This window comes from Elgaria multicarinata, chromosome 1 (genome assembly GCF_023053635.1).
Source record: "Elgaria multicarinata webbii isolate HBS135686 ecotype San Diego chromosome 1, rElgMul1.1.pri, whole genome shotgun sequence".
Taxonomy (NCBI): Eukaryota; Metazoa; Chordata; class Lepidosauria; order Squamata; family Anguidae; genus Elgaria; species Elgaria multicarinata.
The window spans coordinates 42,329,862-42,350,117 of record NC_086171.1 but is presented as its reverse complement, the minus strand read 5'-3'; the positions used below and the strand labels follow the sequence as shown (position 1 = coordinate 42,350,117).

General features: G+C 42.7%; 1 protein-coding gene across 1 annotated transcript in view; it reads right to left on the bottom strand.

Moving 5' to 3' along the window:
* Positions 1–1,479: 1,479 nt before the first annotated feature.
* The window catches only part of HEPACAM2 (HEPACAM family member 2), a 37,343-nt gene continuing 18,566 nt past the window's right edge, over positions 1,480–20,256 (bottom strand). The window contains exons 4-9 of the mRNA XM_063147480.1: positions 18,860–19,156; positions 4,633–4,758; positions 4,514–4,538; positions 4,347–4,384; positions 3,145–3,218; positions 1,480–1,593 (exon numbers count right to left, since the gene is read on the bottom strand). Coding sequence (XP_063003550.1) covers positions 1,480–1,593; positions 3,145–3,218; positions 4,347–4,384; positions 4,514–4,538; positions 4,633–4,758; positions 18,860–19,156 — 674 coding nt within the window. The remainder of the gene's footprint in view (positions 1,594–3,144; positions 3,219–4,346; positions 4,385–4,513; positions 4,539–4,632; positions 4,759–18,859; positions 19,157–20,256) is intronic.

Here is a 20,256-nt window from a genome sequence, read left to right as displayed (position 1 = left end):
AGCCTAGTAATTTTTCTGAGAATAGCCAGCCAAATGCCTCAGGAAAGCTTACAAGGCGGGGATGAGAGCTGTTGTGCTCTTCTGTTGTTTGCCCTCAGCCCTTATTCATAGGGATATTGCTCCTAAATTTAGAGGTGTGATTTGGCAATCATGATTGACAGAAAGGGCTTCTAGCATGGTGGTAGTGGGGTTGAGCCAGTAGAAGCAGCTTTGGATGGGTGGAACCAAGGGAAGATAGAATGGGAATGGAGGATTGTAGGGGCCCCACTTTTTGGAGGTACTAGTCACTACTGCATGCATGTCATATAATATGTACATACATACATAGAAACATACATACTTACAGTGCTGAAATATAGCAATCAACAGTGATTGCTTTATACATTGCATCAAATGCAAAGTTGCATTTAATGTTTTGGTCTTATTTTAGAAAAAAACAGATATTTGCTAACAAAAACATGTATTGCTAATATAGCTATTTCTCCTTAACAGTGCAGAGTGATGTAAAAAGTTAAGGCACATTCGTTTCAATTAAAATCAACAACAACAACAATAACAACATCATCATACACATTGAAAATCCCACTAGCTGCACAGAAATGCAGTCATACCAGATTTTAGGACAAAATAATGGGGCATCATCCAAGACTTCAATATTTTGGCTCTGTTTGTTAACATTCCAATTAGTAATCAGCCGCTCTTTCCCAATATATATATACAGTTTAAACAATTCAAAAACATTAGAAATGCAGCAATGAGGAAATGGTTTTTCTTCTTAAACTTGAGATGGCATTTTTCTTATGACTGCTAGAGGGATTATTTCATTTGCTATCATTTGTTGCTTCTCCTGTCTACTTTCAGAAGCAGATGTCATCATTATGGTTTTGTTTTGTTTTCATGTACCACTGGGGGGAATCAAACTGGTATTTAGTCATAACCCCTGGTCCAAAAGAGTATGCAAATTGTTTCTTTTCTGAACATAATAACATGTATTTCCCCCCCAAATCAAAAAAGGTTGAAATGCCTTTCCTAAGGTTCAGTTAGGGCAGTAGGCTATAAATTCTGTTGTTTTTTTAAAAAATATTTGACTCTGCCTGTGGTCCCACCCCTTTAAATCTCACCTCACCTACCACTGTATTGCAGCCCCTGAGAATTTCTCTGAAATGGAGTTCAACCCTGTCCTACTTGACTCAGGAACTCAGAGCTAGAGCATTCCCTGACAGATGGGTGCCCAGCCAATGTTTGAAGACTGCCAAGGTAATTGGTTCCATTTTTGAACTAATCTTACCAGCAAGCAGTTTCTCCTAATGTTCAAACAAAATCTGCCCTTCTGTAACTTAAGCCAAAGTCCTGTCCTTTGGGACAGCAGAGAAGTCTTTGCTTTCTTTTCTATGAGAGTACTTCAGATGTTTGCAGAGTGCTTGCATCACATTCCTCTCTAAGTTAAAGCGGCCACCTTGATAGATTAGTTTGTGCAACTTACTCTTGATGTTCTTGATGTTGTTCAGGAATATGTCGAACAACTTCATAAACTGTGCAATTAAAGTCTTGGCCGTGCACACCATCAGAGCCAGAAACAGACTGACTTGACACCTGAAAGTAGGAAATAATCACTTTGTCTGAGCAAGATAGGCAAAACTAGAATTGAAGTCAGTGTGGTACATGGCTAAGAATGCCGGATTATGACTGAGGACATCAAGATTCAAATCCCTACTCAGTCATGAAGCCTTCTGGGTAGGATTGAGAGTTCTTGTCTCATAGCTTAACCTACACCACAAGGTTATTGTGAAGAAAAAACGGGGGCATGTACACTACCTTCTGCTTATTGGAGTAAGGGCAGGAGTAAGTTCATTGGAGTAACTAGTTATCCTGTGGGAGACCTAGATGGTACCCAGGTTTTTCCCTTGATATATTCAACAGATGCTAGTACTTTTATTTTTTAAGCAGCGATCCTGTTGTTCATGGATCTAGTTGTGTGCCATGCCACCGTGGCAAGAAATAGTTTGAATAAATAAAACTTAATTAAATAAATAAATATCTAGTTTGGCCCCTGATCTATTTTTTTTGAAGCAAGATGAGTCCTAATCTATGTTTCATAAGGAACTTGATAACTTGTCAGTGAGACCATAAGCTCATAACATTTAGGAAGTGGTTAACCCATTAAGAATGAAGAAGTAACAATGAAAGAAATAGACTGGATTTCTTATGTCATGTCTAGTTTGCCCCTGAACTATTTTTTGTTTTGTTTTGCAAGATGAGTTCTGACACTTTACAGCATTTATTTATTTATTTGATTACATTTTCCTCCAAGGAGCTCAATGCAGCACACATGAGTTCCTCCTCCATTTTATCCTCACTACAACCCCCTGAAGTAGGTTAGGCTGAGAGAGTGAGAGAGCAACTGACCCAAGGTCATCTAGTGCGCTTAATGGCTGCATGGAGATTTGAATTTAATCTCCCCAGTCTTAGAACACTGCACTAGGGGTGAATAGACTGGGTCTACCTTGTTTTTTAGTAGAATGCCCAAGTTCTATCAACTGGAAAATAGTGGCTCAAAAGTGGGGGGTGTCTGTGTGATATACCCTTGAAATGAAGGAACAAGAGTATCTCTGAACACATACTCAGCCCAGGAATTTGCTTTTAGTACCAGGACGGAGCTCACAATCTTGAGACACAAAAATCCACTCCTGATTTCCTGCCCAGCTTTATTCATCTCAGCAGCCTAATTTAGAAGGGGAAAGGGCCTTTTTATTCTTGCTGTTGTTAAACAACTGGGAGTGAGGAATTCTTGCTGATCTACTGCAAGTCACTAGAGATCATTCGGTAGATCCCAATCTACTTTCTGCCCTTCCTGGCATTGCACCACGCTGATTTTATATTATCGTCTTTCAGTGTGTCTGAAACTCATAAGATTTAGGAAGTGGGTATCACACTGAATGAAGAAGTAACAATGAAAAAAACAGGCCGGAAAACAAGAGACAAGTTTAGTGCTACTAAAATAAACTAAAATAAACTGACTTCCTTCTTTATGGTTTTTGTTTTTGGAAATCTTTAAACTCAGAGCCATCTGTTTTATAAAACTGTTGTACAGAGTTACTGTGGATAGATATGTAGATATACATATTTAATTATGCAAATACCTACCCTTGAGATTCCTGCAGGGTCTGGAAATGCAACAAATTCATATATTCCAAAATCATCTAGTGCATTTTCATGCCCTGAAATGCAGATATTTAAATAAACAAAGAAAAAGATGTATATTAATTATACACAATTGTATTCCACCTCAACTTCAGTCCCTCCCACCACTGGAATATTCGAGTGTGTATGTATCTATGTGTGTTCAAAAGATTGCCAACTATCCTGAGAAAGTAGAAAGGTCAGGTTTCTGGGTGAAAGAAGCTTGAGAAGAAGAGGAAGCAAAGAAGCACAGGAAATAGCCAGGACATGGCACCCGTAGAGCAGAGAGATGGAAAATAGGCAAATCAAACTCAAATGGGCCATTACGGTATGTGAAAAGAGGGAGGAGTCTAGGGAAGCAAGTAACTATTCCTCTGGCACAGAAGTAACAATGCACCACAGGGTGGCATATGCATTTGCTAGAAATAGCACAAAACAGATGGTGGAGACTACAGAAACAAACATGTGAGTCGGGCATACTTGTAAGCTCCCCTAGCAGAGAAAATAGCAGGGGGCAATTTAGATGAGGAAAACAGAATGTGTGAAAAAGGTTAAGTCTCACTTCCCCAGCACTGCAGTCCTGATCCAATTTTCACCCCATCTCCCAAAGCTGCATGTAAGGAAAAATAGAAACGCTGGGAAATCCAATCATGAACATCTAGAGGGAATCTACATGTCGTACTGAAGGCACTTGCGTGCGCCTCCAGTGCGCCATCAAAAGGATGGTGTAGACGGAGAAAGAAGAGACGGAGGAAGAGGCGGCTGAGGAACCGGCCGCGTCCTTGCCACCACCTCCCCGCCGGCCTCCTGCTGTCGGGGTAAGAGCCACCTGGGTCGGAGAGCTCGGTGGAAGCGGAAGCCGACCTCTCTGACCCGGGTGGCTCTTACCCCGGCAGCAGGAGACCGGCGGGGAGGTGGCGGCGGCGGCAAGGACGCGGCCGGTTCCACAGCCACCTCCTCCTCCGCCTCTTCCTCCGTCTCTTCTTTCTCCGTCTACACCGTCGTTTTGATGGCGCACTGGAGGCGCACGCAAGCGCCTTCAGTACACGTGTAGATTCCCTCCTAGTTTGGCCTTTGGCTACCCTTCCGCCTTTCTTGCTTCCATTCTCATAATTTTAAAATAAACCCATACAAGTTTATTGATTCCCATTTAATGCTTGCATTACCTGAAATTGTTTGTGCTTTTCTGTAATCTGCTTCAGGCCTGAAAACATTTAAAAAATCAAAATATTTAAAATTCAGTGTAGAATCAGTACATTAGGAGGCAAAAGATGCTGGATTTTTAAAAAGGTTTGTGCAGGATTGGTGGGCAAAGAATAACTTAGTTTTCTACCTGTTCTGCAGCTTGTGCTGTATAACTGGAAAAAAGAGAGAGACAAAGGGGGGAAATCAACACTTCTTTGCTATCGTTCATAGAAACATTGAATGTAAGTTGGCATTAATTTAACATACCTTTATGAGGCTGAAATCTTTTCCATAATGTTAGAAGGCATATTGCTACTATCAAAAATAAGGAAATTCCGGTTATTAATCCAAGAGGCGATAAATAGTTTCCTTCCTGGGACAATTGCTCCAGGCCTGTGTCAGAGAAAAACAGAGGTTGACATTTGATTTGCAGTTACGTTTGTGGATTGATTCTGTGAAAGCCTACAATGCAAAGTATTACATACAAAAAGTACTTTGGAACCAGAACATTACTGCTGTTTAAATAGGGTAAATATCCCTGCAATTGCTGTTTAGTGTGTGCATCATCCCAGTGGGAAATACTTCTCAAGAACAGTTGAGGTAGGGTGACCATATGAAAAGGAGGACAGGGCTCCTGTATCTTTAACAGTTGTATTGGAAAGGGAAATTCAGCAGGGGCAGATCCACACAGAGGCTTCGGGATGCCCTGAAGACGCTTTAGGGCGCCCCGAAATCGATGATGTACACCCTACCTTAACCGTTCCAAGAAGAGGAGGAGGAGGAGGAGGAGGAGGCGGCCCCGCATTGCCCCTCACGGGGACGGGATGAAGAGTTGCTGCGCCCGGCGGCTTCGCCAGGGAATTAGCTGCCGCCCACCTACCTGCCGGCCTCCTTTTGCCGGCGAAAGAGCCACCCGGGTCATAGAGCTCGGCAGAAGAAGCCGGTGGCTGTTCCTCCTCGCCTGTGTCTCCACCCGTGTGAACTGGAGAAGACTGAGGCGGTTAAAGTTTAGAGGGCTGCAATAAACCTGACAGCAGGAGGAGGACATTATCCCCTTTTAACTTGTATAAAACACTATGGGGTTGGATTTGCGTGCCTGCGTTTTAAGAGCTAGATTTCAGGTTCCCATTGGATGCGAGAAAACCCATTAAACAGAGAAACACAGCATTGGTGCATAATGCCTTCAGATTGATAGTGCAACAAACTCTGTATCTGGAGGCACCCCTGTTCTCTTGATATGAGTTTTCTCAGCACTGTGGAAGCAGCAGGAACATCCAGGGCACAAGAAAAGAGACTGAAAGCTCCATCACACCGGGGGTTAACACGCTCCCTACCTTCGCTTCTCCGCCAGTGTTTTCGTTCCTCAGTTACTTCCTCTTTTCAAAAGAGGAAGTACAGAACGAGCACAAGGCCCATTGAGTCTGCTGTTCTAATGGCGTTGCTTCTCCTGCACACAGCAGGAGAGAGCAGCAATTCCGAGTTTTAAAAAAAACATCGGACTTAATGAGGGTTTTTTTTTGTCACGCAAGGAAGGCCAGAAGGGGAGGAAGGCAGACGACATCATGTGAGGGACCTGAGCAAACTCCATGACACTCGTCGGATGGAGCTTTGAATGCCAATTTCACCCCAGTATATCTTGCTGCTGGAGCCTTTAAGAGCTGTATCCAGATGAAAGAGGGTGGAGCATGCAAGAGATCATCTGCTGCAGGTTATACAACTTCTGGTTGCTATTTTTTGCACTTTGGAGGAACTGATTGTGTTTTTATTATTTATTATTACCCACAACACTGACATTTTTAAAAATCATATCTAACTCTGGCTTATGTATTCTCAACAACTGGTAAATATTATCAATGGGCATTGTGTTTAATTATTGGTTTTGTCTATTTTATAGTGAATTTAAAATGTTAGGAAGTTCTCATTATTGAAATGAATTGTTTATTTCATTTGTCGCATTACATGTTGAGATGAATTTGTACTAGAGTGTTGATTGTAATGATGTATTGATATATGTTGTAAACTACTTTGGGCAAATTTATGTGGAAAAGCGGTATACAAATTAGAGTGGTGGTGGTGGTGGTGGTGAGGGATACGATGGGAGTCATAGCCAATATCTGGAAGTCCAACAATCTAAGTTTGGGAAAGGTAGGAGAGCCTTTACTGTTATTAGTAGGAACAAATGCTTTCTGTGAATACGTACATGGTGGAAAGCAGCTCTGGAGAATATCAGCAGACAACTAAAACTTATGACAGCACCCATTTTGGAATAGGGTTTAGTAAGAATTGCATCGTGTTAAGTCAAGTTTCTTTGTTCCACCCTTCAGTTGTTTGTGGCATTGTTTTTCAGTTTTCACCACCAAATATTGATGTCTTGACATCTTTCTTTCTCTGTTGTTTTAATGCACGTTTTAAAAGATTATGGGATGTTTAAGTAACTGGATCTGAATAAAACTGGTTATACTGCTGTGAAGGAACAGCCAAATATGGGTAGGGAAAAAAGCAGCTATTGCTGCAGCCTGATCCTGTACAGTGTTAGGCGCACTTTAATCTGCGTACAATCAGGCTGCTAATGTCAGTCAGCAGTAAAATGCAAGTAAATCAGGGTATGACTGTGGAATCAACTATAATGATTTTTTGAGATGAAATTAATTCCCAAGCAGTTTCCTTTTTGGCAGTGTTAATTCACAGGACTGATAGCAGAATTTGATTTCATAGTGGCTTAATAGAGGAATGCAAATACTCGGTTGTCCATTTATCCAGAGCCAGGCAAATCACTTTATTTACCAGGGTGATTTAGAGATTTTCTAGAAATCTGTGACACTTTGTTTTCATTGCTTTATTTTTAAAAGGGGTTTCACCCTTGTTATTGCTGATAACGTTTTTAATGATTGAACTTAGTTGTGGCGGCATGTGACCACTAGAGGATGCTCAAGCTTCACTCTCACTACTTCTGGCTTAGCTTGGAGGACAAGAGAAAGTTCCTAGTAGTTGCTTGAAACTGCAAGAAGATAGGGAACAATTACAGGAAAACCACTGGAATACAGGACACTGGGAATGGAGAGCTGAGCAAATGATCTTGGCCATAATTCTGCAGAAGTACAGCAACCAGGCAAAGAGCGTCTACGTCAGTGCTGTTATTGTATGTGTTATACAATAACGCATACTGTAGGTGTTGAGTGTGCTGTTGTACTTTCTGTTCAGAGAAGCACAGTTGCCTATGTCATCTATTTAAATTTTTGCAAATATCAGTGGTTTCTCTTGCTTTCAGCAGAAGGGCCATATAGGAATTGTGTCCTCAAGAGTGAAATATACCATACATGTTAGATTTAGAGGAATAAAATTGTGTCTGGACATACTAAAATATCAGTCACTGTCTCATCTATATGAGTCTGCTTCCTTCCACCTTTGTTTTGTTAAAGATAGATGTTCCTACCAGCAATTCAATACTTGACGAGGTTCACATGGTCATGGAAGGAAAATAAACCACAGTGGCTTATTATTAGGAAGCTTGCTGGTTGCAAACTTCCTAATTAGCATAATTAACCTCACCAGGCACAGGTTGTCATGATGTCCAAAGCTGGCAAGGGTGGCTGGATAAGGTGGTTTTCAAACAAGCTGTGGGTTTTGGGGTAGTTTGTAAATCACCCCAGTCATCGACCCTTACCAGGTTTGGACATCACAATAACCCGCACCCAGCATGGGTAATTATGCTAATTGGGTGGCTTGTGACTGGCACTTACAGGGAGGGAAAATAAGCCATGGTGGCTTATTTTCCCTCCATGATTGTGCAAACCACCCCACTGAGTTGCCAGTCTTGCACCACCCATGTTTCAGATGGGCTGTGCGCCTTTAGCCTTTTTTAAAGTGCCACATGCATCTTTATCTATTTACTGCATTCATATCCCAGATTTCTCCTCCTCATCTTATCTTCAGAGTTGCCTTTTCAGGTAGGTTAGGCTAGGCGACGCAGTGACTGACCCGAGGTCACCCAGTCAGTTTTATGACTGAGGGAGGATTTGAGCCCATGTCTCCTAGTCCAACACTCTAACAACTACACCACACTGACACTATTCAGTTTAATGTTCATTTATTAACTTAAAAATAATAACCAAAATTAAAAATGTAAAACTGCCTAGTGGAGTCGAAGAAAGGAGAGATTGTGATGTCACAGCTGCTGGCTAGCCAGTGCTATGCATAACCCACACAACTAGTTTTCACTGAGCTAGATCCTAGAGAGGAGTAAGTATGTTTGTCAGCAACATGGTGAATGCAGTCCCAGAGTGCAGCAACTGCTCTTTTTATTGGTATGTACATCTGTATGCAACCCAAATGTCATCTGTGGTATCTATGACAGCTATATCTTTCATAGTGTACACATGAGTGGGCACGTTGCTGGCGCCAGTACAAATTATATTTGTCTCCCAAAGTGTCTAGATAGTTAAATATATATGATTTCATGTCTCACCAGGTGCAAGTATGAGTGAGATAAGCTGTAGCCATGGCTTCACAAAGTTGCAAATAAATTTGATCAGTTACTCTCTGTAACAGTATACCCATATGCCATAGATAAAAGGGCAATGCTTTCATTTTTGGCACTGTTCATAACAAGGAAACTTTTCCGTGATCTTGGAGGGTGATCACAGGCCAAAGGAAGCAGCAGGAAATGAATGTGCAATTTGCTTGCGCATCTGCTTTGCAAGATACTGGAGTAATATGGAAAGGAAGCAGTTGTGCATGTCACCCACATAGGGCCACAGGAGTTCCACACATGAAGGCAGCTAATCTGTCCCACTGCACTGTGTCATCTGAAAGAAGGGCTCCTTTAACTTGTGTCCCATAGCTCAGATGTATTGAACCAATGGCCAAATTCCATTTCCAAAAAGCTCTTGGGAGTGGCCTTCCAGCGCTGGATGTGGCAAAAGGAGCAGAACCAAAATAACAGCATAGTATACCTTAAAGCTCTTGCTGCCAGTAAATAATAATAATAATAATAATAATAATAATAATAATAATAATAATAATATTTCTTATCCGCCTCTCCATTTGGATCGTGATGGTGAACAACAATAAGTATAAAATACATAAAACTGAATTTAAAACATAGTATACATTATAAAAACATCCTAAAATTCCACTGGATAGGCCTGGCGGAATAGATCAGTCTTTATAGCTTTCTTAAATGCTAAAAGACTATTGAATGCTAAAAGACTCTGGCAGGCCATTCCACAGTCTGGGAGCAGCAGAAGAGAAGGTCCTCTGGGTAATACTTGTCAGCCTAATTTTGGCAGACTGAAGTAGATTCTTCCCAGAGAACCTGAGTGTGCGGGGCGGATTGTACGGGAGAAGGCAATCCCGCAGGTAGCCGGGACCTAAACCATGTAGGGCTTTAAAGGTAATAAACAACACTTTATACTTCACCTAGAAACTAATTGGCAGCCAGTCAAGAGATTTTAAAACTGGTGTAATGTGGCATTTAGAATGGAGAACAAATGGTGTAACAGCCAGGAAACCACCGAGCAATTGGGGGTTGTGGAGGGCAGCAGGGCCAGGGCCTTTTCAGGAACCATAGAGACCCAGATTTAGCTTACAACCCGTGAGGTCTGTACCCCTGCTCTAGCCATTTTGCCACTCAAACTCCCTCCTACTACTTTACCACACCCATGACAATATATGGGCACCTATATCTTTCCTCCTGGCATCTGTTCTCTCTCCCTGCCCTGCTTACAAGGATGCTGCAACCAGGGATCCAGACAGGGTCAAGTCCAAAAGCAGGGTCACTAGGCAGCCCAAAGTCAAACACAGGGAGATCCAAAGAAGAACAGGGAAGTACAACTCAGGAAGCAGCTACCAATGTTTGCAACTCTTATGCCTGAATCTACAGAGCCTCACCCAGAGCATGACAGCAGGCCATTAGTGCCACCTGAGGTAAAAGGCCTTGCTCACGAGTATTCATTTACTCATGAGGAGTTCCTGTTCTTCAGGTGGGCACTTCTACATCTAGCAACTGGCTGACATTTGGCCATATGAGACTCTTATTCTCCCTTGCATCTGCCTCCGAGTCTGAGAGAGGAGGACTAACTACGCCTTGAGGCTGAGGGTCAATGGCTGTCTCTCCGATGGGCCCAGCATCCCCCTGTTCTACTTCAAGGTCTCCAAACACAGGCAGCTCCTCTGTGATGCTTCGTTCAGTGGCTCCAAGACATCTTCTGAAGAGGAGTCCTCCAGAGGGGGCATGACAGTTCTTATCTCCTTCCTCCAGTTAAACTCACAGCATCCACTCACTGGGGTGTCGAATCACTTTCAGCCTGAGGGCCAAATTCAATTTCAGAGAAATTCTTGGGGCCTGCATTCCAGTGATGGGTGGGGCTGAAGGCAAATGGGGTGGGCCCCAAATACCAACATATTTTAGCTTCAAGCTCTTATTGTAACTAAGGGCATGTCTACACGTCCTGGTGGATGGGGGAGGATCTTGCGATATACTGATCACGAGATCCTCCCCCTCAGTCCACATGGACCGCATGACATCCTGGGCATTGTGCCTGTTGCAGTGGCCATTTTTTTTTAAAAAAAAAAAGCACCCAAGAAGAGCTGGAGTGCATGAGCACTCCTGCGAAAATAACAAGGAAAAAGCAAGAGCGATCCCACTACCCCACCCCACCCCCAATGGTCACGGAGCGCCTGAAGAGCTCCGTGCCCAGTTCCCAGCTCTTTGCATTTACTCACGAGGAGCTGGGACAAAACCGGGACAGCTGCCCACACCTCCCACAGTCCCAGGATGATCCTGAGACCATGGGAAAAACTGGGGTAAAAGCCATCCCGGTTATCCCAGGGAAATGGAGGGATCATCTCTCCCTGCCCCGGGATCCCCTGCGTGTCATGTGGATGCACAGGGATGATCCCGGGGTGATCCCCTGGATAAGGCATAGTGTAGACATGCCCTAAGTGTTAGGAGAGGCATTTCAACCTTTTAGAATGTGGGGTGGGGGGGCCACACTAAAGGCAGGAAAGTGCCAAATGGTGGTGGTGGAGGTAAGTAGGAACCACCTTTTGACATGGGGAAGGAGACCTGGCCATTGAGAGAATCCCAGAGGGCTTCACTGGGACTCCAAGGAGGGCGAATTTCATCCCCAGGCCTGATGGTCAACTCTCATGTTTTAAATTCATTGCCTTTGTTTTTGTATTTTTTAAAAAAGCCAGGAGGACCAGGAGAAAGTTACATGTAGCTATGCTTTCTATCTAGTTTGAGAGTTTTAGTTCAGAGGGTGTCCTCTGCACATTTCAGGGAAAAGAGCTGCCTGCACTGGTGCTCAATCTACCTTTTGCACTTCTGGTGAAATGTGCAATGCTAATAAAGCTATCCTATGGCTCCTCAGCATCTGAATCCAGCAAAGAGTTCTACAGAGGAAATAGTGATACCATTTGTTCAAAATGTTCTGCGCATGTATTTCACCACTTGTTCACTTCTTCTCTGTTTTCTAACCAGCTTCATTCCTTGGGTCATCACCAGTGTTTGTGCGGCCGATATGCAGATGACCTACAGTACGAGATACTTTTCTGAGCTTAGGCACAGGCTGCACTGGAACTTGTATTACATGGTTCCTATATTCATGACTGATCTTTTGTGTGTGTGTGGGTGTCATTTAAGGCCCTGCATTGCAAGATAAGGAATTATCAACTGTTGCTTCCTTTTATAAGTATGCTAATATTGACATCATATAAACCAATAACACCATTAGTCATAGTTTGCAAAAGTCTGAAGGTCATGGAGGAACTAACCTGTGTTTATGTCATTTTTTCAAAATGTCATTGATTTAAATCCTTAAATAAAATTTATTCATTCATTTCATTTATAAATAGGAGATGATCCCTACTCCCCGCCAAGCCTAACCTAAATATTAGACAAAATGCTGTTCTAAATATGCATGTTAATTCGAGTTAATCCAATAAATAAATGAACTAATGTTAATGTACATATATAGGTTTGAAATGCACACATGGAGAAAAAAATGCTATGTATCTGCAGATGAGGGAACTACATTAAAAAGACTAAAACAATCTTGGGTTGGATTCCGATTTAGGCACATGCAACTGGGCTGCTGAATGTGAATGAGCTGTGGAGTGGTGAAAGGGGGGATACCCAAAAATTTGGGAAGAGAACACTATCTGTGAGCAGAGCCATTCCATTTACACAAGGCAGATCCTGAATCCAACCCAATATAATTTTCTGCTAATTTTAACAATATAAGTTCTTATTGGTTTTCCCCACCTGAGTTGGACATGGCAGGGTTTTGCCAGAGAGACTCTGATACATAAGCTGCATCTTGAACATGGTTATCTTTTGGTGCCACTATTTGGCAGTTTAATATTTCTTACAAATTCTTTGCTACATCAGGCCCATGGCTATCACGGTGGCTACTAAGAGCTCCATCACACCTACATTTTTGTCCTGGTTTGCCCCTACGTTATCGGCCTTTGTTTCATTAGTGCGTCAAGTGCTGGTCACTTTCATGTGTGTGCATTGTTGCACTATTTCAGCTCGTGCATCTTTTCACCTGTGCTGGCTTGCGCTTCCTCATATCACTGCTATTCTGGCAAAACCTCCTCGCACTTTTTCTCTCTCCTGCTATTGTGCCTGCCCTGCCACCTCCCTTCTCCTTCCCCCTGCAGTTCATTGGTTCTTGTGGCTGTGAGGGACATCGTGAAGGATGTGGGCGCACTCCCCCCATCTCATTCTGGTTTTCGTCTAACATTTAAGGGATTTGGGGTTTTATTGCCCATTTCTGGCATTTGAGCTGTGCGGGGTTCAGCATCTTTCATTACACCAGCTGCTCACAAACTGGCTCCTGATGGGCAGAAACCTATTATTATTATTATTATTATTATTATTATTATTATTATTATTATTATTATTATTTCTGCGCAAATACAACAGTATGCAATCACAGCAGCCTGAAACTGCGCAGTTATATGAAAACAACACACAACGCTTTCCCCTAGGATTGTATTAAACAATATAAGTGAAGGGGGTTGTTGTTAGCAATTGGCAATCAGTGATGGATGCCTTTGGGGAACCACACAATAAGCGGAAAGGATTTTTTTTAACGGGAGACAGCTCGAGTGATTTGGGGCTTTATTGGTGGTGCCTGTTTCTGCCATTTGAGCTGTGCGGGCGTTCATGCACCTGCGCTCCCTCCTCCTTCCCAATTCCACCTGAGCACCCATACAGCGGGCAGAAAAAAAGAGGGAAGCCGAAAGACAGCGGGAGTTGGAGCAGTGAAAGTACAGTTAACTGTTCGTTCGTTCCACCGACTCAGCACATGTCCCCAAGCAGAATGAGGAAAGGAATTCAAACAACGTGCTGGAGGAGAACCACCCCGCCCTCCTCTTTTGTCAGTGAGGCCGCCCTTCAACACACACGCCCCCAACAAAAAATGTGGGATGTGCTGATAGTGCGAGGACAGCTTTACATGGAGACGGATGAGCGGTTTTATTGTGCATGGAGGTAAAAATGGACTTTCCCTGCTCTAAAATAAGATGGAAAAAGGGCAAGATGAGTGCAGGAAAGGGACCACATCATGTGAGTACTGCACTGCAAAACCACATATCTGGCATGGCGAGAGTGCAATAAATCGTTGGTGTGATGGAACTCTTAAGTCCTTGGGATAGGATTACAAACTAGGTCTGGAGAGCCAGTGTGGTATAGTGGCTAAAGTGTTGGACTAGAGTCAAGAGATCTGGGTTCTAGTCCCCACTCAGCCATGGAAACCCACTGGATGTCTTTGGGTCAGTCACAGACTCTCAGCCCAACCTACCTCACAGGGTTGTTGTTGTTATGAGGATAAAATGGAGAGGAGGATTATGTACACTGCCTTGGGTTCCTTGGAGGAAAAAGGCAGGATATAAATGCAATAAATTATTATTATTATTATTATTATTATTATTATTATTATTATTATTATTATTATTATGTTCTAAGGCCACTTCTGTCACCACAGCTGGGATTCCGGAGGAGGACCTTAGATGTTGAGCATGTAGGTTCATGTCGGGAGAGGTGTTCCATCAGGTATTGTGGTCCCAAGCCGTATAAGGCTTTATAGGTTAAAACCAGCATGGGAAACATACAGGCAGCTAATACAAGTGGGCCAAAGTCAGTCTTATAAGCTCAAACCTTCTGATTCCAGTTATCAATCTGGCCGCTGCATTTTGCACAAGCTTCCTAACCATCTTCAAAGGCAGCCCCACATAGAGCGCATTGCAGTAATCTAATTTGGAGGTTACCAGAGCATAGACAACTGAAGCTAGGTTATCCCTGTCCAGATAGGGGTGTAGCTGGGCCACCAATTGAAGCTGGTAGAAGGCACTTCGTGCCACTGAGGCCACCTGGGCCTCAAGTAACAGAGATGCTTCTAGGAAAACCCCCAAGCTATGAACCTGCTCCTTCAGGGGGAGTGCAACCCCATCCAGAACAGGTTGAACACCCACTGTCCAGTCAGAGGAACCACCCACTAACAGTATCTCAGTCTTGTCTGGATTGAGTTTCAGTTTATTAGCCCTCATCCAGTCCATTGTCGCAGCCAGGCACTGGTTCAGCACATCTATAGCCTCACCTTATGAAGATGAAAAGGAGAAATAGAGCTGTGTGTCAGCAGCGTACTGATGACAATGCACTCCAAAACTCAGAATGACCACACCCAATGGTTTCATGTAAATGTTAAACAGGGACAAAACTGACCCCTGCGGAACCCCATACTGGAGAATCCATGGAGCCGAGCAATGTTTCCCCAATACCACCTTCTGGAGCCGACCAGCCAGGTAGGAGCGGAACCACTGTAATACAGTACCTCCCACTCCCAACTCAGCCAGATGCTCCAGAAGGATACCATGGTCGATGGTATCGAAAACTGCTGAGAGATCAAGGAGAATCAAAAGAGTCACAGTCCCTCTGTCTTTCTCCCGACATAGGTCAGGTGACCAAGGCTGTTTCCGTGCCAAAACCAGGCCTGAAATCCAACTGAAATGGATCCAGATAATCAGTCTCATCCAAGAGTGTCTGGAGCTGGTCCACAACCACCCACTCAAGGACCTTGCCCAGGAATGGAACATTTGCCACCGGCCTGTAGTTATTAAGATTTTCCAGGTCCAAGGAAGCTTTCTTCAGGAGTAGTCTCACTACCACCTCTTTCAGACGACCTGGGACCACTCCCTCTCGCAGAGAGACATTAATCATTTCCTTGGCCCAGCCAGCTGTTCCATCCCTGCTAGCTTGAATTAGCCAAGATGGGAAAGGATCCAATACAGAGGTGGTTGCACGAACCCGTCCAAGCACCTTGTCAACATCCTCGAGCTGTACCAACTGAAACTGGACAAGGCTGTGCTCTGGATACATTACTAGATTCACCTGCTATAACACTGGAGTCTAAGTCCTGGCAGATGCCAAAGATTTTATTCTGGAAGTGCCTAGCAAATTCATTGCAGTGGGCTTCAGAGGATTCTACCATGTCCTTGGGGCCAGCGTGTAATAGCCCCCGGACAACTCTGAAAAGCTCCGCTGGGTGGCAGATATCTATGATAGTGGCAGCAAGGTATTGTTTTTTTGCTGCCCTCACTGCCACTGAATATATCTTACCATAGGCACTTACCAGTGTTTGGTTGCATCCACTAGGAGTTCGTCTCCATCTGCCCTCAAGCCATCTCCTATTTTGTTTCATCGCTCTCAGCTCTGGGGTATACCATGGAGCTGTACGAGCTCTACTCAGGAGAGGGTGCTCAGGAGCAATCGTGTCAACCGCCCGGGTCATTTCTGCATTCCATAGATCAACCAGGGTTTCGACAGGTTTCCCTATCAGCTGGAAAACTCCCCACAGCCCTTTGGAAACCATCCAGATCCATTAGACTCCGGGGGTGGACCATCCCTTGCAGAGGGTGAAAACTGCTGTAAGTCTAAACCTGTGAGCTAAATTTGTTTAATTATCTGCAATAACTAAAGAAATATATTCTTAAAAACTTAAATAGCAAAAAAAAAAAAAGGGGGGGAAGAACAGATACACATCTAACAGCTTTTGCTAACTTTCCACGCTGCAAAATATACTTTAAAATGGTTGTTTTTACATTCATATCCTACAGTGATATTTTACTTCCGCAAAAGGGAACATGTAATTTTTATTTCTAATGTAATGCACAAACTTTGTTTATGGCTCTTTCTCCCCTTCCCAGACTTCAAAAGTATTGTTTTCACACTGTATTGGTTTCACTGTAAAATTGTAACATATTTTCCTTTCAGTGTGTTTGAAAGCACAGAACTTTCATCTGTAGTGATTACATTAAATCCCTTTGTACAATAGGCAGCTGCTTTGCCATGTTTATCTTACGCATAAATGGCTCTGCTCTTTGTGCAGTAGAAGCCAAACAAGCTTGTGAAATGTCAGATAAAGCAACATGCTAATAACTTTGTTTACATTAATGGAATGGCTATAGGATCTGAAAAAAGATATATGCTTCTTAATGACAGGGAAGTGTATAAGACATAGTCATTATTCTTCAATGTCCCCCCCCCACCCCTGCATACTGTAATATTTAGTATATAGTAACCCGGGGAAGGGAGAGGAGGAGATTTGGCAGTTTTACTACCTATACAATGCTTTTCAAACTAACAGCAACAGCAACAGCAACAACATTTGTATACTACTCAATAGCCAAAGCTCTTTGGGTGGTTTATAAAACTAATTATTTACTGGAGGAAAAATAGATTTCTGGATCTAACTATATCGGTTCCAATCCTGTATAGCAGGGGTGGACAACTTGTGGCCCTCCAGATGTTGCTGGGCTGCAGGTCCCATCAGCCCCTGCAGGTGCCATCAGAATAATCATTGGCTGTGCTGGCTAGGGTTGGTGGGAATTGCACTCCAACAAAATTTGGAGGGGCACAAGTTGCCCACTCTGCTGCATAGGAATGAAAATTAACCTCAGAAGTTGTCTTGCTTAAAGCACAGTGTAATCTTGTGCACATCTACTCTGGCATAAGGCCCATTGAGTTCGATGTGAGTTTCTCCTAGGGAAGTGTGTGTCGGATTACAGCCTCGTTCATTTATATTGATCATACTTCTATCCTGCTTTTCCTTTACAGAGTTCAGTGGCTAAATGGGCTTCCAGTGGCCTCCTATCCAGGCATTGGTAAAGCCTGCCCCACACCCCCATATCTTCACTATTGCTGTCTCATAGGATATTCCAAGACCATTTACTATAGTAGGACACTTATATCAGTGTAACAATGTAAAAGATCACTTGATTTATGATTGCTGGCTACATCTGGACTTCTGAAGTACAAATGGATAGATTCTAATGCCATGCCAGCACAAGCGGGATCAGGATGAGGGTACATAACAGTATATAACTACATCAGCAGACTGTGATGTTCAAGGGCACCGAATACAGTAGTATTACAACAGATTCACAGACAGATACAACAATAGCAGCGTTTAGGACTGAGATATTAGTCATGCAAGCAAAGGTTTTAGGGTCCATTTTTGTGAACTTCTGCTCAACTCCAGTAGAATTTCCTGACATACCACGTCCTCTACCCAAACCCAGGACATGCCTTAAATGCTAACAACTCTGGTTGGGATAAAGAGTGGAGGAAAGAGGATCTGAATATATTGTGTGTAACAGCAATATAGAGATAATTGTCCAGTCTCAGAGCTCACCTACGACGCCTTCCCATGTAGTTTCTCCAATTAGTTTTGTGTATTAATTCTACTTACCCTATGTGAACTAATTGGTCATTTTGAAGAGACACTGGGCAGATTCCTTTTAAGGACACCAAAATATATAATCTAGGGCCAGAACCTAAAGGCCAGGGCCCAACATGGCTTTCTTGGGGTCCCCAGAGGGCTACATTCCTTTCTCCCAGCCACTGGTGGTTTCCCGGCTGTTGTGCAATTTCCCCCCTGAATTCTCAAAGGTCGAAATGCCTGTCCTAAGACTTAGTTACTGGCAGTAAGAGCTTTAAGCCAAAAATATCCTTGTATTTTTTGGAAATTTTGGCTCCACCCCTTTTGCCTTTGGTTTCTCCTCTTTTGCCTTTAGCCCCAACCCCGACCGGTATACAGCTCTGAGAACTACTCTGAAATAGAATTCAACCCTTGGGCTGAAAGAGATTCTACATCCCTGACATAGGTCATCTTTCTCCAGCAAACACACATCTGTTTTATACCCATTGAACTGTTATGGCTTCCTACAAAGAATCCTAGAAAATGCAATGTGTAACCCTCTGTTACAGATCCGAGGCCTCTTTCATAGAATCATAGTTAGTTCACAGGACCCTAAGAAAGAGGGAATGACTATTCAATCAGTTTAATGAGGGACAGCCTTTGGAACTCTGCTTCTGTCCCTGATATGAACTTTTAACATAGTTGATAATTGGGTTTTCTGGTGTTGGCTTGAAATTTGAGTTTTGCACAACCTGTGTACGTTAATATAAATATTCAGTCATGCTTACCTTTTGGTATAATTATCACAAGGATGTGGGTTTCAACCTGGTTTTCAGTCATGTTGTTGTAAGCACTACATGTGTATTCTTCTGTTTTCTGTGTCACTTTCTCAGATGCAACTTGCAGAGATCTTCCGTACTTAATAGGGTGTGTGGAGTTGTCTGCCTTCCGGATCCATGAATAAATATTTGGTGGATTGGAATCTGCGGAGCAGTAAAGCTGGACTGCTTCACCTTTGTCGAGTGTAAAGACACTCCCTACCTTCTGGCCTTTGTCCGTATTTATGGTAAGTCCATAGGGTCCATCTTCATGAATATAACAATAATGGAGAAAGAAAAAAATAAACTCAGAAGAGAAATATAACCAATGGCAAAAGACTGCTCTTATGTCAAATCTTCCAATTATAAAACTTCTTTCGCACACAATTGTTTTTCTAGCCATATCCTAAATACACATACTGCTGAGTTTAGACTTTGTTGCATTTTAACTTTCTCTCCACCAAGACCCAGTTTGCACATACCATTAAATCATGGTCTAATTTTACAAGGACAAGTCACAGGGACCCTCAAACTTGCACACTACCCCTCCACACTCCTCCTCTAGTATGGCCATAAGATGATTAGAATCTTCCACTGCTGTTTTTGATTAGCCACAGTTTAGTGCTGCTTTCAAACCCTAAACTGTAGTTAATATTAACTATAATTTCTTTTTAAAAGTCAGCTTCTTAAACTATGGATTGAAGCTGGTTCATTTCAATCAACCATAGCTTTGTATTTTTGTGTGCATTTCTTTACCTAATTTACACATGTTCTGCAAGTAATTTTTGGCTACTATCCTTTAGTGCATTTTTGAACATTATCATCCCTAATATAAGGGGGGATTTATTGGAAACTCCATTGCAAAATTCAGGGAAGTGCGAATTTTGAAGGATAACTGAGTTTCAATTCACGTATTGGTTTGAAAGTGCAAAATTAAGTAAGTTTGCATTAAAAATGAAACCAAATAATTTCTCCTCCATCCCTAGCTATATCAAAGCTTTATTTTGCACAACAGAGCAACAAAGCTGTAACACTACTGAAAACCTGTGTAAACCGTGAAATTCTACACACAGGTGAAACTCTCTTATTTACATAGCAAGGTAAACTACATAAGATTTCTATTTACAGAAAAAAAGACCAGTAAAATTAGTTCAAGAATAACTGATGGTAAATAGAGATTATCTGGGTTTGTATTTACTGAATAATCACTCTGTGCTGCATAATGGCTATGTCTGGCATTGCTAAGAAACATCAGGCACAGACATTGTGGTTTGTTCAAGGCTGATCGGGAACCCCCTAAATCTGCTGATGTAATGTCTCAGACTGGTCACTTTGCAATGCTGGTGTGATATATCAAAGCACAATAC